Genomic DNA, 20,647 nt, shown 5'->3' on the forward strand with positions numbered 1-20,647 from the left:
ATAGGCCTATGTGTTTTGATAAGGTTTGTATCCCAACTAAAATAGCCAAACAACTTCTTAAAATGTAGAACATTAATCCGCTATATAACTGGTGTAGAGCCTAACTGGCATACATAGGCTGCAAGTGAGTTTCAAGTTTGGGGAAGATAATTTTCACCGTAAAAAAAATGCATCTTCAAAATAAAGCATTACATGTATAATCACATTTGCTGTCACTTTCAAGAACAGTTTTTTTTCCCGCTAATTGATTGCATTTTGGAACATTCGCACTTACAGACTACTGCTGTGTGCGCATTGCTGCGCTTATAAAGTGAAAGCATTGCCTAATAGTTTATCAAAAATGTAAGCTTAACGATCAGCCTCATTGCTTTAAAAAAAGTTGTGAGGGGTTGTATTCATTTGGAATCTAATCGCATCCCACAACTGTTCCAGAGTATGTTTGGAATATTTATTTATTGCACAGAAGGACAAATTGACCAATAGAATAGGTCAAAAATAGATATACTATGGGGATAGTTGTTTGACATAGGCTAGTGCTTTTGCTATTCGCTACGCCTACTCATTTTTTGGGCTGACTAACTCATCTTGTTGGCTGACAAAGTAGGCTAAATGCAGTGGTGGAAAAAGTACCCAATTGCCATACTTGAGTAAAAGTAAAGAATTTTTATTAAGGTGACTCAAGTAAAAGTGAAAGTCGCTCAGTAAAATACTACTTGAGTAAGTCTAAAAGTATTTGGTTTAAATATACTTAAGTATCAAAAGTAAAAAATATTAATTTCAAATTGCTTATGGTTTGCTTAATAGACTGCACAATTTTTTTTTATGTAAGGATAGCCAGGGTCCCACTACAACATGCAGACAATTTACAAGCAAAGCTTTTATGTTTAGTGAGTCTGCCAGATCAGAGGCAGTAGGGATGACCAGGGATGTTCTCTTGATAAATGTGTATCATGACACAAGGCGAGGCCCAGATGCAGACACAGGAGGCAGATGGTTGGAGTTTAAGATGTTTAATAATCCAAAAGGAGTAGGCAAGAGAATGGTTGTGGACAGGCAAAAGGTCAAAACCAATTCAGAGTCCAGGAGGTACAGAGTGGCAGACAGGCTTGAGGTTAAGGCAGGCAGGTACAGAGTCCAGAAAGAGGCGAGGGTCAAAACCGGGAGGACTAGAAAAAGGAGAATAGCAAAGGCAGGCGACCGGGAAAAGCCGCTGGTTGACTTGGGAACATAGGGATAAATACACTGAGGAAAACAAGCGACACCTGGACACCTGGAGGGGTGGAGACAATAACAAATGAAACAGATCAGGGTGTGACAGTGCCCCCCCTCCCCCTAGGGGCGCCACCTGGCGTCCTACCTGGCTGACCGGTGTGTCGGCGGTGGGGGAAAAAAAGGCTGAAGCACTAGCCTATGTCCAAGATGTCTTTAGCAGGGACCCAGCACCTCTCCTCCGGGCCATAACCCTCCCAATCAACCAGGTACTGGAAACCCCTGCCCCGTGGTCTAACCCTCAGGAGGCTTCTCACTGTATATGCTGTCTGGCCATCGATGACCCGGGGGAGGAAGAGATGGGCCTGGAAACAGAAGACAAAAGGACTGTGAGACACGGGCTTAATCTTAGACACATGGAAGGTAGGGTGAATATGGAGGGTACAGGGTAACACAAGACGGACAGCAGTGGAACTCAGTACTCTGGAGTTGGGAAATGAAACAGGGAGACAGCTTTCGGGACTCTACCGGAAGGGGCAGATCCCAAGTGGAAAGCCATACCCTCTGCACAATATGGTAGCGGTTACGGTCCACCTGTCGACAATACCTGGAGTTGCTCTTGAGAATAGCCGCCCTGGCTCTTCTCCAGGTACGTCGACAATGGAGGACAAACATCTGGGCCGAGGGTACACCGGACTGAGTTAGGGACAAACATCCAGTTAGCCAGGCCCTCTTCAGGTCCAGGCTGGGAGCGTTGTGCCTTGCGAACCAGGGTCTCAATACCCCAATCCACAGTGGCTGCTAGGCATGAGGTAGGGAAAAGGTTCTCGGTGACCGAGGGTGTGGCAGAGGAACTGTATAGGCGAGAGAGAAAGAGTCAGGCTTCACGTTTTTGGACCCTGGGCGGTAGGAAATGGTGAAGTGGAATCTGGTAAGCAGAGCCCCCTGGGCCTGCCTGGCTGTACAGAGATATTCCAGATTTTTATGGTCGGTCCAGACCAGGAAGGGCTGTTCTGCTCCTTCCAGCCAGTGCCTCCACTCTTCCAACGCTATCTTGACCGCCAGGAGTTCTTGGTTGCTTACGTCGTAGTTCCTCTCTACAGAATTGAGACGATGGGACAGGAAGGCACAGGGATAAAGCTTTTGGTCCTGGGCAGATCGCTGGGACAGGATGGCCCCCACTCCAACATCAGATGCCTCCACCTCAACCACAAATTGACGCGATGTGTCCGAATGGATGAGGATGGGTGCTGTTGTGAACCAATGCTTTAGGTCCACAAAGGCTTTGACAGCAGGAGACCATTTGAATGGTACTTTGAGAGAAGTGAGTGCCGAGGGGGGGGCTGCCAGGGTGCTGTAACCCCAAATGAAATGGTGGTAGACGTCTGCAAATCCTAGGAAACGTTGCAACTGCACTCTGGACGTAGGTTGAGGCCAATCCACCACTGCTTTCACCTTTCCAGGATCCATCTGGATATTACCCTCAGCAATGACATATCCCAGGAAAGCGATAGTAGAGCTGTGGCTTTCACGAACAGTTGGTTCTCCCGGAGGCGCTGAAGGACCTGCCTGATGTGAAGAACATGTTCTTGGGCAGACGGGGGAAAAACAGGATGTCATCAAGGTAGACGAACACAAAACAGTTGAGCATGTCCTGAAAGACAGTGGGGGCGTTGGTGAGTCAAAATGGCATGACCTGATACTCATAATGTCCGCTGGCTGTGTTGAAGGCTGTCTTCCATTCATCCCCTTCATGTACCCGAACCAGGTGGTAGGCATTCTGAAGGTCCAACTTGGAAAAAATGGTGGCCCCCTGGAGAGGTTCAAAAGCCGAAGAGAGGAGTGGTAGTGGGTAACAATTTTTTTACAGTAATGTCATTCAGTCCCCGGTAGTCAATGCACGGACGCAGGGTCTTGTCCTTCTTCTCCACAAAGAAAACCCCAAGACAACAGGAACATGGGGCGATGCAATGAGGAGGAACTGTATGGTCTCACTGTGGTTACCGGAAATCTGTATTTGAATGGGCACAGTACACCTATTGAGTGGCCGTCCAGTGCTCTAGCATCCATGGCAACCGAGAGAGGTTGAATGGGAATACCTAGCTCAGAAGCAATTGTAGCATCCATAAAACTTTAATCCGTCCCAGAGTCAATAAGCACTCAGAGAGACTTGATTGGTCTCCCCACAGCACAAGCACAAAAGGTGTGCGGGTGATGGGAATTAGGGAACTCCCAGTCTGTCTCACTAAAGTACTTGTACCCACCAGAGACAAAGGTTTCCTAACAGGGCAGGTAGATATGTAATGTCCTGCCCCTCCACAGTACAGACAACAGTTGGAATTCAGCCTACGTGAGCATTTCCCAACTGATAACCTAGCTCTTCCCAATTGCATAGGCTCAGGAGAATCCAATTCACCAGTCGTAGATAATTCACGTGGGAGCTCGGGTGGCTTTGGATCCTCTCGGGAAAACTGCCTTCGGGAACGTCCGGATTCTTTCAAGGGTGGGCGAGCCATAGAGGGTGAACGAGTGTGCCCAAAGCCAGACCTCCTCTCACTCCTGCGTTCCCTTAAGCGTCCATCAATTTTAATGGTAAGGTGATGAGGGAGTCGAGATCCACCGGCAATTCCCAAGCAGCTAGCTCATCCTTCACCACCTCGGATAATCCGTGAAGGAAGGTATCGAAGAGAGACTCCGGATTCCAGGCACTCTCGGCGGCCAATGTGCAAAAATCAACCGCATAGTCTGCAGCACTAAGGGAGTTCAAATCAAAACATTTTTTTTTTCTTTAATCAAATCAAATTTATTTAAATAGCCCTTCGTACATCAGCTGATATCTCAAAGTGCTGTACAGAAACCCAGCCTAAAACCCCAAACAGCAAGCAATGCAGGTGTAGAAGCACGGTGGCTAGGAAAAACTCCCTAGAAAGGCCAAAACCTAGGAAGAAACCTAGAGAGGAACCAGGCTATGTGGGGTGGCCAGTCCTCTTCTGGCTGTGCCGGGTGGAGATTATAACAGAACATGGCCAAGATGTTCTAATGTTCATAAATGACCAGCATGGTCGTATAATAATAAGGCAGAACAGTTGAAACTGGAGCAGCAGCACGGTCAGGTGGACTGGGGACAGCAAGGAGTCATCATGTCAGGTAGTCCTGGGGCATGGTCCTAGGGCTCAGGTCAGTTGAAACTGGAGCAGCAGCACGGCCAGGTGGACTGGGGACAGCAAGGAGTCATCATGTCAGGTAGTCCTGGGGCATGGTCCTAGGGCTCAGGTCCTCCGTGAGAGAGAGAGAGAGAAAGAGAGAATTAGAGAATGCACACTTAGATTCACACAGGACACCGAATAGGACAGGAGAGGTACTCCAGATATAACAAACTAACCCTAGCCCCCCGACACATAAACTACTGCAGCATAAATACTGGAGGCTGAGACAGGAAGGGTCAGGAGACACTGTGGCCCCATCCGAGGACACCCCTGGACAGGGCCAAACAGGAAGGATATAACCCCACCCACTTTGCCAAAGCACAGCCCCCACACCACTAGAGGGATATCTTCAACCATCAACTTACCATCCTGAGACAAGGCTGAGTATAGCCCACAAAGATCTCCGCCACGGCACAACCCAAGGGGGGCGCCAACCCAGACAGGATGACCACATCAGTGAATCAACCCACTCAGGTGACGCACCCCTTCCAGGGACGGCATGAGAGAGCCCCAGTAAGCCAGTGACTCAGCCCCTGTAATAGGGTTAGAGGCAGAGAATCCCAGTGGAAAGAGGGGAACCGGCCAGGCAGAGACAGCAAGGGCGGTTCGTTGCTCCAGAGCCTTTCCGTTCACCTTCCCACTCCTGGGCCAGACTACACTCAATCATATGACCCACTGAAGAGATGAGTCTTCAGTAAAGACTTAAAGGTTGAGACCGAGTTTGCGTCTCTGACATGGGTAGGCAGACTGTTCCATAAAAATGGAGCTCTATAGGAGAAAGCCCTGCCTCCAGCTGTTTGCTTAGAAATTCTAGGGACAATTAGGAGGCCTGCGTCTTGTGACCGTAGTTTACGTGTAGGTATGTACGGCAGGACCAAATCAGAGAGATAGGTAGGAGCAAGCCCATGTAATGCTTTGTAGGTTAGCAGTAAAACCTTGAAATCAGCCCTTGCTTTGACAGGAAGCCAGTGTAGAGAGGCTAGCACTGGAGTAATATGATCACATTTTTTGGTTCTAGTCAGTTTTGACATAAATCAAGAAGTTTACTGGCCGCCTCTCTCCCGGATACCAGAGACTCAAATACATTCCTCACCTCCGCCAATAATTCCTCCAGATGACAACGAAGGGTGGATTGTTTCTCCCGAACAGCAATGGCCCAGAAGAGCGCCCTTCCCGACATTAGCGTAATAATATACGCCATCTTCGATCGGTCTGAAGGGAACGAAGATGGCTGTAGCTCAAAAATAAGCGAGCACTGAGAAAGAAAATCGTGACAGGTACCAGGATCTCCAGAATATCGCTCCGGAGGTGGTAAGCGGGGTTCTCGGGGAACCGGGTTAGGCTGTACCAACTCACCACAAAGGAAAAAAAATTCTGAGAGGTTGGGGTCTCTCAGGGATGGCAGACAGTCTATGAGTTAACTCCTTAATAAGCTCCATAGTAGCCTTAAACCATTGGTCGTGGCGCTCTGTCAGAGAACGAAGCACTTCCAGAAGGTCCTGTAACAGCTCCTCATGTCTCCCAATGGTGGCTCCCTGCAGGGAGACAGTATGGCGAAGCTGGTCCAAGTCTGCTGGGTCTGTCATGGCTAGTTCGTACTATCATGACACAAGGCGAGACCTAGACGCAGACACAGGAAGCAGATGGTTGGAGTTTAAGATGTTTAATAATGCAAAAGGAGTAGGCAAGAGAATGGTCGTGGACAGGCAAAAGGCCAAAACCAGTTCAGAGTCCAGGAGGTACAGAGTGGCAGACAGGCTCGAGGTCATGGCAGGCAGAATGGTCAGGCAGGCAGGTACAGAGTCCAGAAACAGGCAAGGGTCAAAACCGGGAAGATTAAAAAAGGAGAATAGCAAAGGCAGGAAAATGGGAAAAACTGCTGGTTGACTTGGGAACATACAAGACGAACTAGCACAGAGAGACAGGAAACACAGGGATAAATACACTGGGGAAAACAAGCAACATCTGGAGGGGGTGGAGAAAATAACAAGAACAGGTGAACAGATCAGGGTGTGACAGCGTGAATTGGACCATTTTCCTGTCCTACTAAGCATTCAAAATGTTCAGAGTACCTTTGGGTGTCAGGGAAAATGTATGGAGTAAAACATACATCATTTTATTTAGGAATGTAGTGAAGTAAAAGTAAATGTTGTCAAAAATATGAATAGTAAAGTACAGTTACCCCAAAAAACTACTTAAGTTGCACTTTAAAGCATTTTTACTTAAGTATTTTACACCACTGGCTAAATGTGGACAGTTCTAACATCTTCAATATGCGCCTCTGAATTCGATAAGAGAGATGCATGCAGTTCTCATTCACTTATTAGCCTATTTCTTAGCGGAAATGCCTGTGAGATGGACCTGATCACATGAAAGGCAGAAGTGCTTCAGAGCGCTGCAGCCGGGAGAAGGGAATTATAATTCACCTTGTTATATTCAGCCCAAGAGCACAACGGCCACTTTGGCCACAAAAGGCATGGATTTTTAGGGGGCATTACGGCCACACAAGGGCGATGCCACCGGGAAATTTGATGCCTGGTGAGAATATTACCAAGTGCTTGTAAAATTTGTGAATGAGAGACCAATGAAGTGTGTGCAGCTTGTGACCTTTTTCAAATCATCGAGTCCCATCATGTAGCCATAGAATGTATTAAACATCAAAACATATAGCCCAACGACGTTTGCATCACAACTAAAGTTGCATAAATAACTAACGTTAGTGAGCTAACTAAAGTTAGCCACCTAGCTACAGTTTGTAACATATCATGCGTTTTTCAAATTCGTAACATAAATACGAATTCTAATCCGTAACATATCATAAGAAATGGGTGATGGACATTCACAAATTAATACATAGTGTAACGACCCTGGGTTTATAAGCACAGAAATCGACTCTGCCGTTTGAGCATGCTTTTGCGGCACAGTCGATAGCGTGCCTGGCCTTGGGCTCGAAGGTCTAGGGTTTGAGATCTGCTCCCTGCTGTTTCATTACACTGGTGTCAGAAGTGAGGTCCGGCATGCCAATCAACCTGCTCTCTGCCTAATACATAACACACAGCTGTCTGTGCAGGTCGCTACAATACCATATGAAACTTACAATATCATACTAAATAGGGTGTCTTGAATTGATCTACAGAATAATACAAAATCCTCAGATACCAGGTTGTTTAGGGGGCAGGTGCTCAAAATTATTGGATACCGTGTTGATAGGTCACGATGTTCGAATGAGATTTACATGGTTATCAAAACGTCGTGCTAGGGTAAATCTACACGAAACACAGCCCTTATTTTAAGTGTTTCTAAAATCCCCTATGGGAAAAATGAATGGTGGAAAACTATTGGAACCATTTCCCTGTTTGACCGCTAGATTTTATGAGTATTACGACACCTCCACCATGGGGTCTATAGGGCAGACTGGGAAAAAAGACACAACCGGTCTCGCAAGGTCCGTACATGGAATATCACAGGCACAACCAGTGCAAGGGGTGTGGGGTAGCGAAGTTTGTGAAGTTGACGAAGACATGCGGCCAGTGGGATCCGAACAACAATGACAAAAAATGTATACATTTCAATTGGGGGGAATTTATACCACCACCCAAAAGGGCACTTTGGAGACTGTTAGTGCAAAGGGGCATGTGCTCTGCACAGGTAGATCCCTGTCTGTGCACGTGTCTGTCGAAGCAGTATGTCAGACTAACTTTCGCATATAGGTGGTTAAACACAAACCAGGGCCTGTATAAGGCATCTGGATAATGTAAGCCAGCTACAGATTGCTGCGAGTAAAGAAAAATACAAAAAATGGTTACCTTTATTTCCACAGGGAGTCCCATTGTGACCAAGGTATCTTTCACAAGGGAACCCTGCATTTGACAATTTCACATATTTTACAAAATATAAATATAAAATACCAGATAATAGAAAATTACAGGCACCCTCAAGAAAAACAATCACATTCCTCAACAGAGGTTCTCAATTTGATTGGTAAAGGAAGAATGTGTTTTGCTTTTGCCATAGGCCTGCTCACGCTAATAGGCCTACTCACTCTAATAGGCCTACTCACCTTAATAGGCCTACTCACTCTAATAGGTTTTCCAACCATAATAGGCCTACTCACGCTAATAGGCCTACTCACGCTAATAGGCCTACTCACCTTAATAGGCCTACTCACTCTAATAGGTTTTCCAACCATAATAGGCCTACTCACGCTAATAGGCCTACTCACGCTAATAGGCCTACTCACCTTAATAGGCCTACTCACCTTAATAGGCCTACTCACCATAATAGGCCTACTCACCATAATAGGCCTACTCACCATAATAGGCCTACTCACCTTAATAGGCCTACTCACCATAATAGGCCTACTCACCATAATAGGCCTACTCACCATAATAGGCCTACTCACCATAATAGGCCTACTCACCTTAATAGGCCTACTCACCTTAATAGGCCTACTCACCATAATAGGCCTACTCACGCTAATAGGCCTACTCACCTTAATAGGCCTACTCACTCTAATAGGTTTTCCAACCATAATAGGCCTGCTCACGCTAATAGGCCTACTCACTCTAATAGGCCTACTCACCTTAATAGGCCTACTCACTCTAATAGGTTTTCCAACCATAATAGGCCTACTCAAGCTAATAGGCCTACTCACCTTAATAGGACTACTCACGCTAATAGGCATACTCACCTTAATAGGCCTACTCACGCTAATAGGCCTACTCACCTTAATAGGCCTACTCACCTTAATAGGCCTACTCACCTTAATAGGACTACTCACACTAATTATTCTAATTCCATGTAATGTTACTCACAATTCTACTTTGTCTACATTGGAAACTGTGGCTGTTGGTAAGGGTAAATGTATAAAACATTGTAAGACTGAGCATGTCCTGACCCCCTTATAACGGTAGTATAATCAGGCACAGTGGGTCATAATACCCATAAAATGTAGGTAAAACACACATAAAACTATGGATCAAACACAGAAATGGTTGTAATCGCTTTTTCACATTGTGCATTTTACAAACACTTCAAACTAAGTATGTGTTTGGTGTTGGGCTGTGGTGGTAATGAGATTTTGTCAGCCGGTGAATGTCGAGCAAATTACTGCTGGTCTCATGGTAGTTGACCCGGTAATTAGCATAAACAGGTTAAGCATCTTCTGGCTTCCATGCATAGCCTACAAGCCACTGATGCAAACCTTTTGGAACATCAACATTTGAAAAAGTCTAATAAATCAATCTAATATTGCCTACACCATCACAATAAATCCATGATCTATTTTAGACATTGTCTAAAGAAACATGATATGAAGAAAATGTAGTCTATTTCAGAAGAACAGAATAGCATAATCTGAGTTATTTTTGGCCTGATATGGCTATGCCATATGGTTGTGGGCTACACTAGTTCATTTAGATTTGCTTAGAATTGTGTGGCTTTATTTCATAGTATGAAGAAATCAATTGAACATAGCTTAATAAAATAGAAAGGATATTTACTCCAAATGATTTGAAAGGAAGTGCGCACATGCAGCAATTCTGTGTTGAGCGGTTAACAAAGAAACTGGTCCTTCTATATGTCTAATTATAGCTAGGCTAGGGGTTAGGGTTAAGGTTAGGGTTAGATGAAGGGTTAGCTAAAATGGTTAGGGGAAGGGGAAGGGTTAGCTTACCAACATAGGAGCCAAGCTGACTCCAGAGGAGGAGGAGGTGATCAACAAGAAGAGGTTGAAGAAGAAGTAGTAAGTAGTTGCTAATTAGCTAAAATGCTAAAGTTGTCCATGATGGGATTTGAACACACACCCTTTGGATGGCTAGATGTTCGCATTATACACCCACCTATCCACCCTGACCAATCACCCTCCTTTAATTTTCCCCTTAAGTAACCAACTGCCTTATGTAACCATACCAAAAGTAACATATCATAATGAATAGAGTGTCTCGGATTTACATAAAGAATAATATGAAATGCTCTGAGACCAGATTTCCCTGAAAGGACTGTGTAAGGCCCTGTGCTTTGATGTTTCACATTGGACCTGAGTGGGTCAATGTCTTTATCTTATTGTGTCAGTGAAATGATCAGGCTTCTTGCACACTTCCTCTCGAGACATGCAAGTCACTTTAGGTGACATCACAGCCAACACACCAAAAGATTAGCCCTGTCCCGGTATACAAGAGGAGTAGGTCCCAGGTATAAGTACTGTGTATAGCCAACTCCTATTGTTGCTGTCATGCCTAAGACTTGTATGATATGACAGATCTGGGAACAAGTTACCAAAAGTGACCCATGGGCTTTTATTTCCACATTTATTGGATCATGTGTAGGCAGTCAAATGAACATGTTTAGTCAATAGAGGTAAGCAGTTGCTCCATATCACCTGGCCATTTGCTCAATAAACAAACAGAGCATTGAATAAAGCATACATTTCAGAGGAGTAGGCCTATCTCTTCAAAAAAAAAAGTTAGCAATTGTTTTGCACCAGAGCTTTTCCCTTGCATATCCCCAAAATGTCCCTTAAATATATAGAGTAAATGCTTTATTTGTGAAAGCAAGTTTTGATAAGGCAGCTCTTTGGTCTCTTTAGAAAGGCATGTGGCTAATGTGTTGTCTAGGTGGGTTGTCCGGGCAGGTCCTGGAGAGAGGCTTGGGCCCAAAAGCTTCCTTATGGGTCGTGGTGAAGTGTTGCTCATTGTAGGGAGCGGTGATGTGGCTGAATTTAATCTACAGACAGTGAGAGAGAGAGAGAGTGATAGAAAGGGAAAGAGAAGATTAAAAGACACTGGGATAGAACAACTTGCTGATTGGTGCACACAAAAGGGGCAAAGAGCTTGTGTGTGTACATGAACCAGTTTCTTGGCAACAACAGGTTCTCTGAGGACGTATTAGGTATTCTGAGATATTTGTATTGTTTGAGCACTGATAGCGGCAACAAATCTCCAGGCAGATTGTAAAAAAGATGACACATTAGACATTATGCCATGTGTGTCTAGGGAACATAAAGTGAAATGTGAACATAATAAGCCTGAAGTAAGGTCAGTTTGACCCTCAAAACTTGTTGGAAAAATGAATTAAATGTACATGTGCATAATTAACAATACTGCCATCTAGCGTTCATTTGTACAAACCTAATTGACTAGAAACTTAGCTGTTGTGATACAGCCTGGAAATTAACCAGGGTCTGTACTGACGCCTCTAGCACTGAGATGCAGTGTCTTAGACCGTTGTGCCACTCGGCAGCTGACTGTTACTTAAGTTATTTAACTACCTGTTGAAGTTGTTTTGGACTAAGTTCCTGTCTCCTGGAGTTTACTGGGAGGTAGTCCCTTTGAACAGTAGTCGAGGCTGTTCCAGGCTCTGGGGAGTATACCATAAATCTCATTGACAAAAAAACTCAATTAATATGGAATGGAACCCAACTGACTGGGACATCTGAGAATGTTTTGGTTTCTCTCTCACCTTGGCCAGTCAGCACATGGCCAGAGGGATGGGTATGCGGCCTAGCTCGATTTATGTCCCTCTTGGGGTAGTCTTCCTGGGCTGCGGTGCTGTAGAACAGGCCTCCCAGAATGGGTCTGCCGAACTCCACATTGCTCCTGGTCCTCACGTTGGCTCCACTGAAATGCACCGGCCGCTCTCTGTGGTTCTGCTGCGGAGGGGAGGGAAATCCAACCAGGCCGATTAGGAAGACAGTAGCCAGATTCTCGTAAAACCTGTGCTCTTTTGCATCATAACATTCCTGCATGGCAAGGTGCTACACGAATGTCCTCGATCCATTTAAAGGCCTGGAAGCCAGTGATACACACTTTGCTCAAATCCGGCCTGTGGATGGGTAAATTGGAGAATTTGGGTTTCACCTCAGAGAAGAAAAAGCTGTTGGTTGTGGACATCATCCTCAGTCGGTTGCGCCCAGGATCAGTGTCCCCTCTGGGGACTGAGCTGAGAGTCTTGTTCATTTGCATCAGTAGAACAGGGGCTGGGAAACAGACCCAATACTGGGAGTTAGCTAAGCAGGAGAATCAGAACACTGATTTCATAAGCTATTTCATAAGCTAAGCAATACATTTTTATGTCTGTGGGCTTTTTTAATAGTAATTGCAATCTAAAAGAAAAAATCCAATCCCGCAATTTGTTTTGCAATAGAATATATGAATAAATTATATCAGCAATAGTTAGCTATAGAAGTAAAAATAGATAATCAATCAAATCCATAGGGTTAACAGTGCAGTATGTTATATCATTGATGAACAGAGTATTAATTAATAACCTTGGCTTACACACCTGACTTGGCCTCGCGAAACGCGTCAGCCATTGTAGATGTCCATTTGTTTTCAGAGAAATCGCCAAGATTGACCTTCAAACGTTCCTTCACATTGACTGGACTGGGTCAGTGAAAGGTTGATATATTAGACAAATCCTAAAAACTTTGATTATTAGGATTTGGACAGGCATTTGCTTTTATAACAGGAAAACGGGACACGTTTTCTAACTACAAGATGACGGAGGTGATGTGAATTTTGGCATGCATACCAGTAAATCACATACCTAGGATTGCCAGGGTGTCTAAAGGACACATCCTGGGTGGTTTTAGTTTCCAGAATCTTCTGTGGGTCTCCCATTGCCACTGATGAGTGGATTTGCTGAACCGGAGAAGGAAAAGTACAGTACACCCTCAGAAAAGTCAAGTACACCCTCAACTAAATTTCATTAACATCTTATCAAAGGCCTTCTCAAAGACATGGTGTGGGTATGTTGTGGCTTTGTAATCCGCAGGGAGCAAAGAATAGTAAGTAAGATAATTATCAAAGGCCAGTTTAGCGCTCATAGCTAGTCTATTTAATGACCATTCATAGAAAATATTCACATGATTCCATTTTTCACATACAGCTATTGTACAGAAAACACAGAATTTCCCAGTAGCCTAACTATTCCAGGATATCAATGGCAATCGATACCTTCTCCACAGGTTGAGGTGGGCTGTGCCATTGTCCCTGGAATACATTGTTGTGGTGGGAGTCAAAATGTTGGCCATCCCTGTCCCATTTAAAGGTGGGTTCTCGCCCTGAATCACAAAGGCATTGACAATGTCACAATCTGACTCAAGGTTACACATTTACAAAAACAGAGCTACTCTTTTAAACATACAGTCAGTGTAATGGTTTACTGAAGCACCACACCCGGCATAAAGGTTCATCCAAAACAAGTGTGTGACACCGTTCTGCAAAGCTTTTTGCCAGGCTTCCATATGCCAGGCAGTGAATGACAAATATTGTAGATAGCCTACAAAGGCATACATAGGCCTTACCTATTTCACTAATCCAAACAGAGAATGACATCACAGATATAGTATACATGCATCTACTTTTAGACAATAACCTAGATTTGAAAGAGCCACTGACCTAGGTGTTTGACCTTGGCCTTGACAATGGGCGACACATTGTATGGGGTGAATGAAGCTTTATGAGTGGTCACAGGAAGCTTCTCCTCCAGCTGTTTCTTCTTAATGGCCATGACTGGCCGGATGGGTTTGGTGTGGGTTGAGGCCAGGTGCTGGAAGCCCTCTGCCTGAGTGGTGAGGAAGTTGACCTGCCTGGGGTCTTTATGCATCTGGAAGTTAGTGCACAGCTTAGCCCAAGCAGGTGTGCGGCAGAGGGGGATCTGTGAGTGATGGGGATATGACTTGACCGCTTCGGTCAGATACTCCTTGATCCGACGCAGGTCTTTGTGCTCGACCTGGGCAGGGATGGGGCGAGAGATGGCGAATCTCTTGGGAAGGGTGGCAAGAGAGTTGAAGTCCGTCTGGAAGGTGGTCTTAAATGCCTCGTCAAGGCCATTGCAACTGTCACCGCCCCAAAATGGAATGTGTGAGGACTGAAGGAAGTCCTTTCCCATCAAGGTGGCTTGAATCAATGTGCTTACAGCCATAGCACTTCTTGGACTGTTATTACTTCTTCCTGTGTTGTCTTTTTCCTTACATCAATGTGCCTTTCCTGAAATGATTCTCTCTCTTTTTTTAGAACTGTGGAAAGAAAATGCAGTGGTCTCACCATGGAAACCAAGATAGCACAAGTAATGAAGATGTCACAATACAATGAGAACTGAGAGCAAAATTCCCCATTCTTTTCTTTATCATTCTATCTATTCTAGAAACTTTTTTTGTGTGGATAATATGAATATCTGTCCTATGTAGCCAATCACATACATACCTTGACATTCACCTATTCACCTATCACTGTGCATGCATTATGACAGCCCTGAGTGACAAATGTAAAATTTTCTGTTAATTAAGAATGAAATTAAGATCTGAATGAACAGAAATGACAATGAACAGGAATTAGAATGTTCGTTACCTGCTACTATGTGTTTATTTGTCTATAGCAAAGTGAAGCTTTAATTAGGCAATGAGAGTGACTTACCCATTCCAAAGTGAAGAGCATCACCTGAATAGTGGTAGCTGCACATTTCCCTGCATCAAGTGTCTTTTATGCATAATTTAGCATTTTGGTGGATAATCTTACAATATCAATTTGCCATGTCTCACGTTCATGTATAAACACTGTTTGCATGGCAATGCATGCAATTAGTAAGATTTTGTTTTTAAACTTATCACCATGGTGCCAAAATCACAAGCAAATATTTGCTGGGGGAGAACATTTAATGGTGTTAATGTTTCACTGTGGCATATTTTCAGCCATTACAGTGAACCTGTCCTCCCCATTTCTACCTCCACTGATACATTCATGCATTTAGCCATAGGCTATCACTCGCAGTATTTCTAGCAGAAAAGATACAAAACAGACATTGACGATAGATTGTTCTTATAAATACATTCTAAAATAGTGCACACCTGAGACAGGTATGGTAATAGAAATGACCTCATCAGAACAGTTAACTCAGTCACACCAGCAGGTGGCAGTAAAATTAAATGATCTAAACGCCTGGTCCAAGTTAGTGATCGATTGTGTTCGTTTGAGAATATAATTGAGTAAATACAGTAAGTAGTATATTGCAACTTTCTATAATCTTACATTTAATTTTGCCCACATTTTGCGACTGTTAGTAGAGTCAGGATTGATGAAACAGATTTGTGCAAGAAAAAAAATGATGCAGGATATGATGAATCATAACTTCCGCCTTGTACAGTCTCTTTTCGTTAAGGCTCAGCTATCGGCCCGGTGGGTGTATATATTTGTCCGTAACAATTTTTGCGAAATTGACTACAAGACGCATTTATTGCGTAATAGAAATACACCAGTGTCCCTCCGCTAAAAAAGCTGTCTAAATATCCATTTGGTTATCATATGTGAGACATGTAAAGTCTAAATATGAGTATTGAAATATAACGAGCTCCAGCATGTGGCAAAGACGCCTTGTTGGAAGCACCCGCTTGACCGCAGCTGTTGGCTAGTTAGTTAGCTTGGCACAGCTAACGTTAGCAAGATTGTTGGCCGCTCATTCTAAATGCCAATGGGATAGCTAACTATTCTTCTAATACTTAATGAGCTTTTTTTTTTTTTTTAGTTGTGCCGGGGATTGGCTGACTTGGCTAGCTAACTAGTATGCTAAGTAGATAAAATAGATGTGTATCTAGCTACTGCCATCAACTCGCACCATATTTTATCCCAACAGCCTGCCAACATGCAGATCTTCGTGAAGACGTTGACGGGGAAAACAATCACCCTTGAGGTTGAGCCCAGCGATACTATTGAAAATGTCAAGGCCAAGATCCAGGATAAGGAAGGTGTTCTAAGTTTAATTTGATCCGTAATATAGTATGACAAAATGGGCTGTTTTAAATACTTAGGGTAGGTTGCTTTTGCACTGATACTAGGTTTGTGCTGTAGTGATTTCATTAAATCAATATGCTTTTTATTCTCAGGCATTCCTCCTGATCAACAGCGTCTGATCTTCGCTGGCAAACAACTTGAGGATGGTCGCACCTTGTCAGACTACAACATCCAGAAAGGTAGGCGATTACGAGTTGACAGTGGGCGCATGTAATGCTGCTCATTAGTTAAGCATCAGCCCTGTGTGAAAACATACCTGTGAACTTTGCATCTATCCACTATGATGATGTTCCCATCCAGAGTCCACCCTTCATCTTGTGCTGCGTCTTCGTGGAGGCATTATCGAGCCATCTTTGAGACAGCTGGCCCAGAAGTACAACTGTGACAAAATGATCTGCCGCAAGTAAGTAGAGTTAAGTACGTACAGTTGCATTAATGGTGGTAATGAACTGTTTTTACAATTAAGGTTAAAGCCTATCTTTACACTTAAGTATCCCTTCTCCAGTAAAAAAATATTAATCCACATTTGTGATTGAGGTGACAAATGCAACATCTTTCAGAGCAACTGCAGTAATGTTGCTGCAGTTGGAAAACTATTTTTAGTAGACCGGATAGCGAGGAAGGAAAGTGTGCTAGGGCAGTGGCTTAGACCACTGGACCAGTCTTGGCCATACATTTTGCACAGTTCTGAACTTGTGTTGCAGGTGCTACGCTCGCCTCCATCCTCGTGCTGTCAACTGCCGCAAGAAGAAGTGTGGACACACAAACAACCTGCGCCCCAAGAAGAAGCTGAAGTAAACAGTTGGCTCGGTGCTTTTTGTGGAACATAAGCACAACTGTTAAATAAACATACCAAAATGTACTTTGGCTGGCCTTATTTGTCTTGATAATCCAAATTGTTTTAAAAACCATTTAAAGATTAGGGCCTGGATCCAATCAGATCGAGCATTAACCAGCATCTACATTGCAGATGTTTGAGGTGTAACTGAGCAGCTCCTCTTGTGCGTCAAACTACTCCTATTATCCTTACTGCGTAAGACGTTAAATGGCACTAGATAGTGTAGGCTCTATCGATGTCAGAACACTGATAGGCATAAATCCCTTGATCAAAATGAACATGCATCAGTCTAATTTGAGTGTTTGAACTTGAAATGCAGCTGCATGTGATTTTGCTGGATATAGTCAGGTCTGGTTTTGTTGCATCCAATGGCAGTGTCTGCAATAAGGTAACACTAGCTTGTGGATTTCCGTGGTGTAAAAGCCACTTTATACTTGATCCAGCAATGCAGTCCGGAGGGAGGGTGTGAAGAGCTCAGAGGCCAAATCGAGCTCCATTCTGCATCGCAGTGCGCCTCCCCAATTTTGTAACAATATGGAGCCCTCCGTATAGCTCAGCATTGACAATGGTACGGTAGGTGGGGGCGGTACATCACTTCCGTGACAAAAGGCTATCGGAACAAGTTCATAAAAAAACGTCTTTGTGTAGGCACTTAAAATGAATGAACTCCTGGGGAGGTAATGGGGATAGATGTGGTAAAGAGATCGATGGAAAGCACAGTGGGATAGGTTGCTGGATTGGTGCACATTCAACAAATCTGATATTTGTCATGTAACAGGCCCAGAATTTGGTTACTAAAATCACTGCAAACCATTTAGAAGTTGTCCTTTTCAGATTTAGACAGTGCTAAATGTTAACTCCCATTTGTATAAACTGGTAGCATACAGAAATCTAGTAGTCAAAAGTACCATTTTAAAGAGTTACAGTTCATAAGGAAATCAGTCAGTTGAAATGCTCATTAGGCCCTAATCTATGGATTTCACATGACTGGGAATACAGATACTAAAAAGAAAAGGCCATGGATCAGAAAGCCAGTCAGTATCTGGTGTAACCACCATTTGCCTCATAGAGCGCGACATCTTTTGCATAGTTGATCAGGCTGTTGTGGCCAGTGGAATGTTGTCCCACTCCTCTTTGGCAGGAACTGGAACATGATGTCGTACAAATCGGTCCAGAGCATGCCAAACATGCTCAATAAGTGACAGGCCGTGGAAGAACAGACATTTTCAGCTTCCAGGAATTGTGTACAGATCCTTGAGACATGGGGCCATGCGTTATCGTGCGGAAACATGAAGTGATGGCTGCGGATGAATGGCACAACAATGGACCTCAGGATCAAGTCACGGTATCCCTGTGCATTTAAATTGCCATCAATAAAATGCTATTTTGTTTGTTGTCAGTAGCTTATGGCTGCCCATACCAGAACCCCACTGCCACCATGGGTCGGTCACTCTGTTCACAATGTTGACATACATCAGCAAATTTCTAGCAGTTGAAACCGGGATTCATCCGTGAAGGACACACACTTCTCCAGCGTGACAGTGGCCATTGAAGGTGAGCATTTGCCCACTGATGTCGGTTACAATGCCAAACTGCAGTCCAGTCAAGACCCTGGTGAGGACGACAAGCACGCAGATGAGCTTCCCTGAGTCAGTATCTGACAGGTTGTGCAGACCCACAGTTTTATCGGGTGGCTGGTCTCCAACGATCCCACTGGTGAACAAGCTTGTTATGGAGGTCCTGGGCTGGCGTGGTTACACGTGGTCTGTAGTTGTGAGGCTGTTTGGACGTACTGCCAAATTCACTAAAACAACGGAGGTGGCTTATGGTAGAGAAATTAACATTCACTTCTCTGGCAACAGCTCTGGTGGACATTCCTGCAGTCAGCCTGCCTTTTGCATGCTCCCTCCAAACTTGAGACATCTGTGGCATTGTGTTATGTGACAAAACTGCACATTTTAGAGTGGCCTTTTAATGTCCCCAGCACAGGGTTCACCTGTGTAATGATCATGCTGTTTAATCAGCTTCTTAATATGCCACACCTGCAGGGTTGGGTAGGTTACTTTCTAAATGTAATCTGTTAGTTCCTAGTTACCTGGCCAAAATTGTAATCAGTAACTTAACATTTGGATTACCCAAACTCAGTAACGTAATCTGATTACATTGTTACTTTTAGATTACTTAACCCCTTAATAGGCATTAGACACATGTATGTTACCAATTGAGCATCTATTTCTGGATAAATCAATGTTAAAGTTGACATATATGGAGGTAACATTTTATGGGTTGGTTATGTAGACTTCTTCTAACGAATCGCTTTCTACTACACATTAAAAATGTGTCTATCAGAATTTCAGTCATTCCAATATGTTATAGGACTTGGAAATATAGATTAGCCAAATTGTTTTTTTTTACACCTCTATTTAACTAGGCAAGTCAGTTAAGAACAAATTCTCACTTTCAATGACGGCCTAGGAACAGTGGGTTAACTGCCTGTTCAGGGGCAGAACGACAGATTTGTACCTTGTCAGCTCAGGGGTTTGAACTTGCAACCTTCCCGTTACTAGTCCAACGCTCTAACCACTAGGCTACCCTGAGCATAAATTATTAGATTTGCACATGCAATATAGACTTTTCTATTGTGTTGACAAATGTACGTTTGTTTATCCCATGTGTAACTCTGTGTTGTGTCGCACTGCTTTGCTCCATCTTGGCCAGGTTGCAGTTGTAAATGAGAACTTGTTCTCAACTGGCCTACCTGGTTGAATAAAGGTGAAATAAATAAAAATTGCCCGCTGTTTATGATTTTGTTGTCATGGACGACTGATTGGGGTCCATTGATTAGAGTTGAGAAATAAATGCTGCGATTATGGAATGGCATGCTTTGAGTACTACTGAAGTGCTATTTACATGTGAAAAATAATACCATATGCCGGATTTGCTATAGGCCTATTGTTTACCTTTTTGTTGTTGACACTTTGATATCTTGATAATATGCAGATGTTTAAAGGGCAAATCTACAGATGAAACAATAACAAAACAGACACCTCGCCTGTTTTGGTAAAAAGCTGAGGGATGGGCCTGGAGAAATGTAACCACTCTCAGATTAATAAACAGCTATGGATACAAGGACTGACCATCCATGATATCAAAATTGTTTTAACCATGTTATGAGGCTATACAGTGTTTGTTTACAAACAGAGAAAACAAGTTTATAATTTGGGTTCTCATGGAGTGTGACTGTTGAACTAAGCTCATGAGGCATTTATAAGTTATATTCTTCAAGAATCAATGGCTATACAGTACCAGTCAAAAGTTTGAACACTTACTCGTTCAAGGGTTTTTCTTTATTTGTACTATTTTCTACATTGTAGAATAATAGTGAAGACATCAAAAACACATGAAATCATTCCGTAGCAAGCATAAATTGTCAGTCAATACGGTTCGCAGGTATATTATGATGAAATTGACTATTTGGACTTTGGCAGGGGTTTTTGGCTGTTCGTGCACACCATTTTTTCTTTCTTTAGGCAAGTCTTAAATCCGGTAGCCTAAGTATACGCCGCTTCGTAGGTCGGGATGCCTTGTAAGGATCCGATGGCGAGTGC

At 43.7% G+C, this 20,647-nt stretch overlaps 2 protein-coding genes across 2 annotated transcripts; one reads left to right on the forward strand and one right to left on the reverse strand.

Annotated features, from left to right (window-relative positions):
- Positions 1-1,522: 1,522 nt before the first annotated feature.
- LOC112253267 (testis-expressed protein 45) lies at positions 1,523-14,486 on the reverse strand. Its single transcript, XM_024425280.1, has 9 exons — positions 13,814-14,486; positions 13,370-13,476; positions 12,960-13,054; positions 12,696-12,796; positions 12,272-12,390; positions 11,874-12,063; positions 2,243-2,306; positions 1,797-2,063; positions 1,523-1,574 (listed from the first exon to the last, which is right to left on the reverse strand). Exons 1-9 carry the CDS (start codon positions 14,337-14,339, stop codon positions 1,523-1,525), a joined length of 1,521 nt encoding a protein of 506 aa, XP_024281048.1. The 5' UTR covers positions 14,340-14,486.
- Positions 14,487-15,469: 983 nt separating this feature from the next.
- Positions 15,470-17,063, forward strand: LOC112252118 (ubiquitin-60S ribosomal protein L40). The gene is made up of 5 exons (XM_024423081.2): positions 15,470-15,589; positions 16,044-16,155; positions 16,294-16,380; positions 16,502-16,604; positions 16,906-17,063. The coding sequence occupies exons 2-5, from the start codon at positions 16,053-16,055 to the stop codon at positions 16,997-16,999; spliced, it is 387 nt and encodes a 128-aa protein (XP_024278849.1). The 5' UTR covers positions 15,470-15,589; positions 16,044-16,052; the 3' UTR covers positions 17,000-17,063.
- Positions 17,064-20,647: the final 3,584 nt, after the last annotated feature.

The sequence above is a fragment of the Oncorhynchus tshawytscha genome, linkage group LG06, assembly GCF_018296145.1.
Source record: "Oncorhynchus tshawytscha isolate Ot180627B linkage group LG06, Otsh_v2.0, whole genome shotgun sequence".
Classification (NCBI taxonomy): domain Eukaryota; kingdom Metazoa; phylum Chordata; class Actinopteri; order Salmoniformes; family Salmonidae; genus Oncorhynchus; species Oncorhynchus tshawytscha.

Excerpts from the sequence above, each read along its gene's own strand:
- LOC112253267 (XM_024425280.1), bottom strand. The coding sequence starts at position 14,339 with ATGGCTGTAAGCACATTGATTCAAGCCACCTTGATGGGAAAGGACTTC. Across the intron at positions 13,055-13,369 it reads CACCTCAACCTGTGGAGAAG|CAAATCCACTCATCAGTGGC; the intron begins GTATCGATTGCC and ends TCTCCGGTTCAG. Across the intron at positions 12,797-12,959 it reads AGACACCCTGGCAATCCTAG|TCCAGTCAATGTGAAGGAAC; the intron begins GTATGTGATTTA and ends TCACTGACCCAG.
- LOC112252118 (XM_024423081.2), top strand. The coding sequence starts at position 16,053 with ATGCAGATCTTCGTGAAGACGTTGACGGGGAAAACAATCACCCTTGAG. Across the intron at positions 16,156-16,293 it reads CAAGATCCAGGATAAGGAAG|GCATTCCTCCTGATCAACAG; the intron begins GTGTTCTAAGTT and ends TTTTATTCTCAG. Across the intron at positions 16,381-16,501 it reads AGACTACAACATCCAGAAAG|AGTCCACCCTTCATCTTGTG; the intron begins GTAGGCGATTAC and ends GTTCCCATCCAG.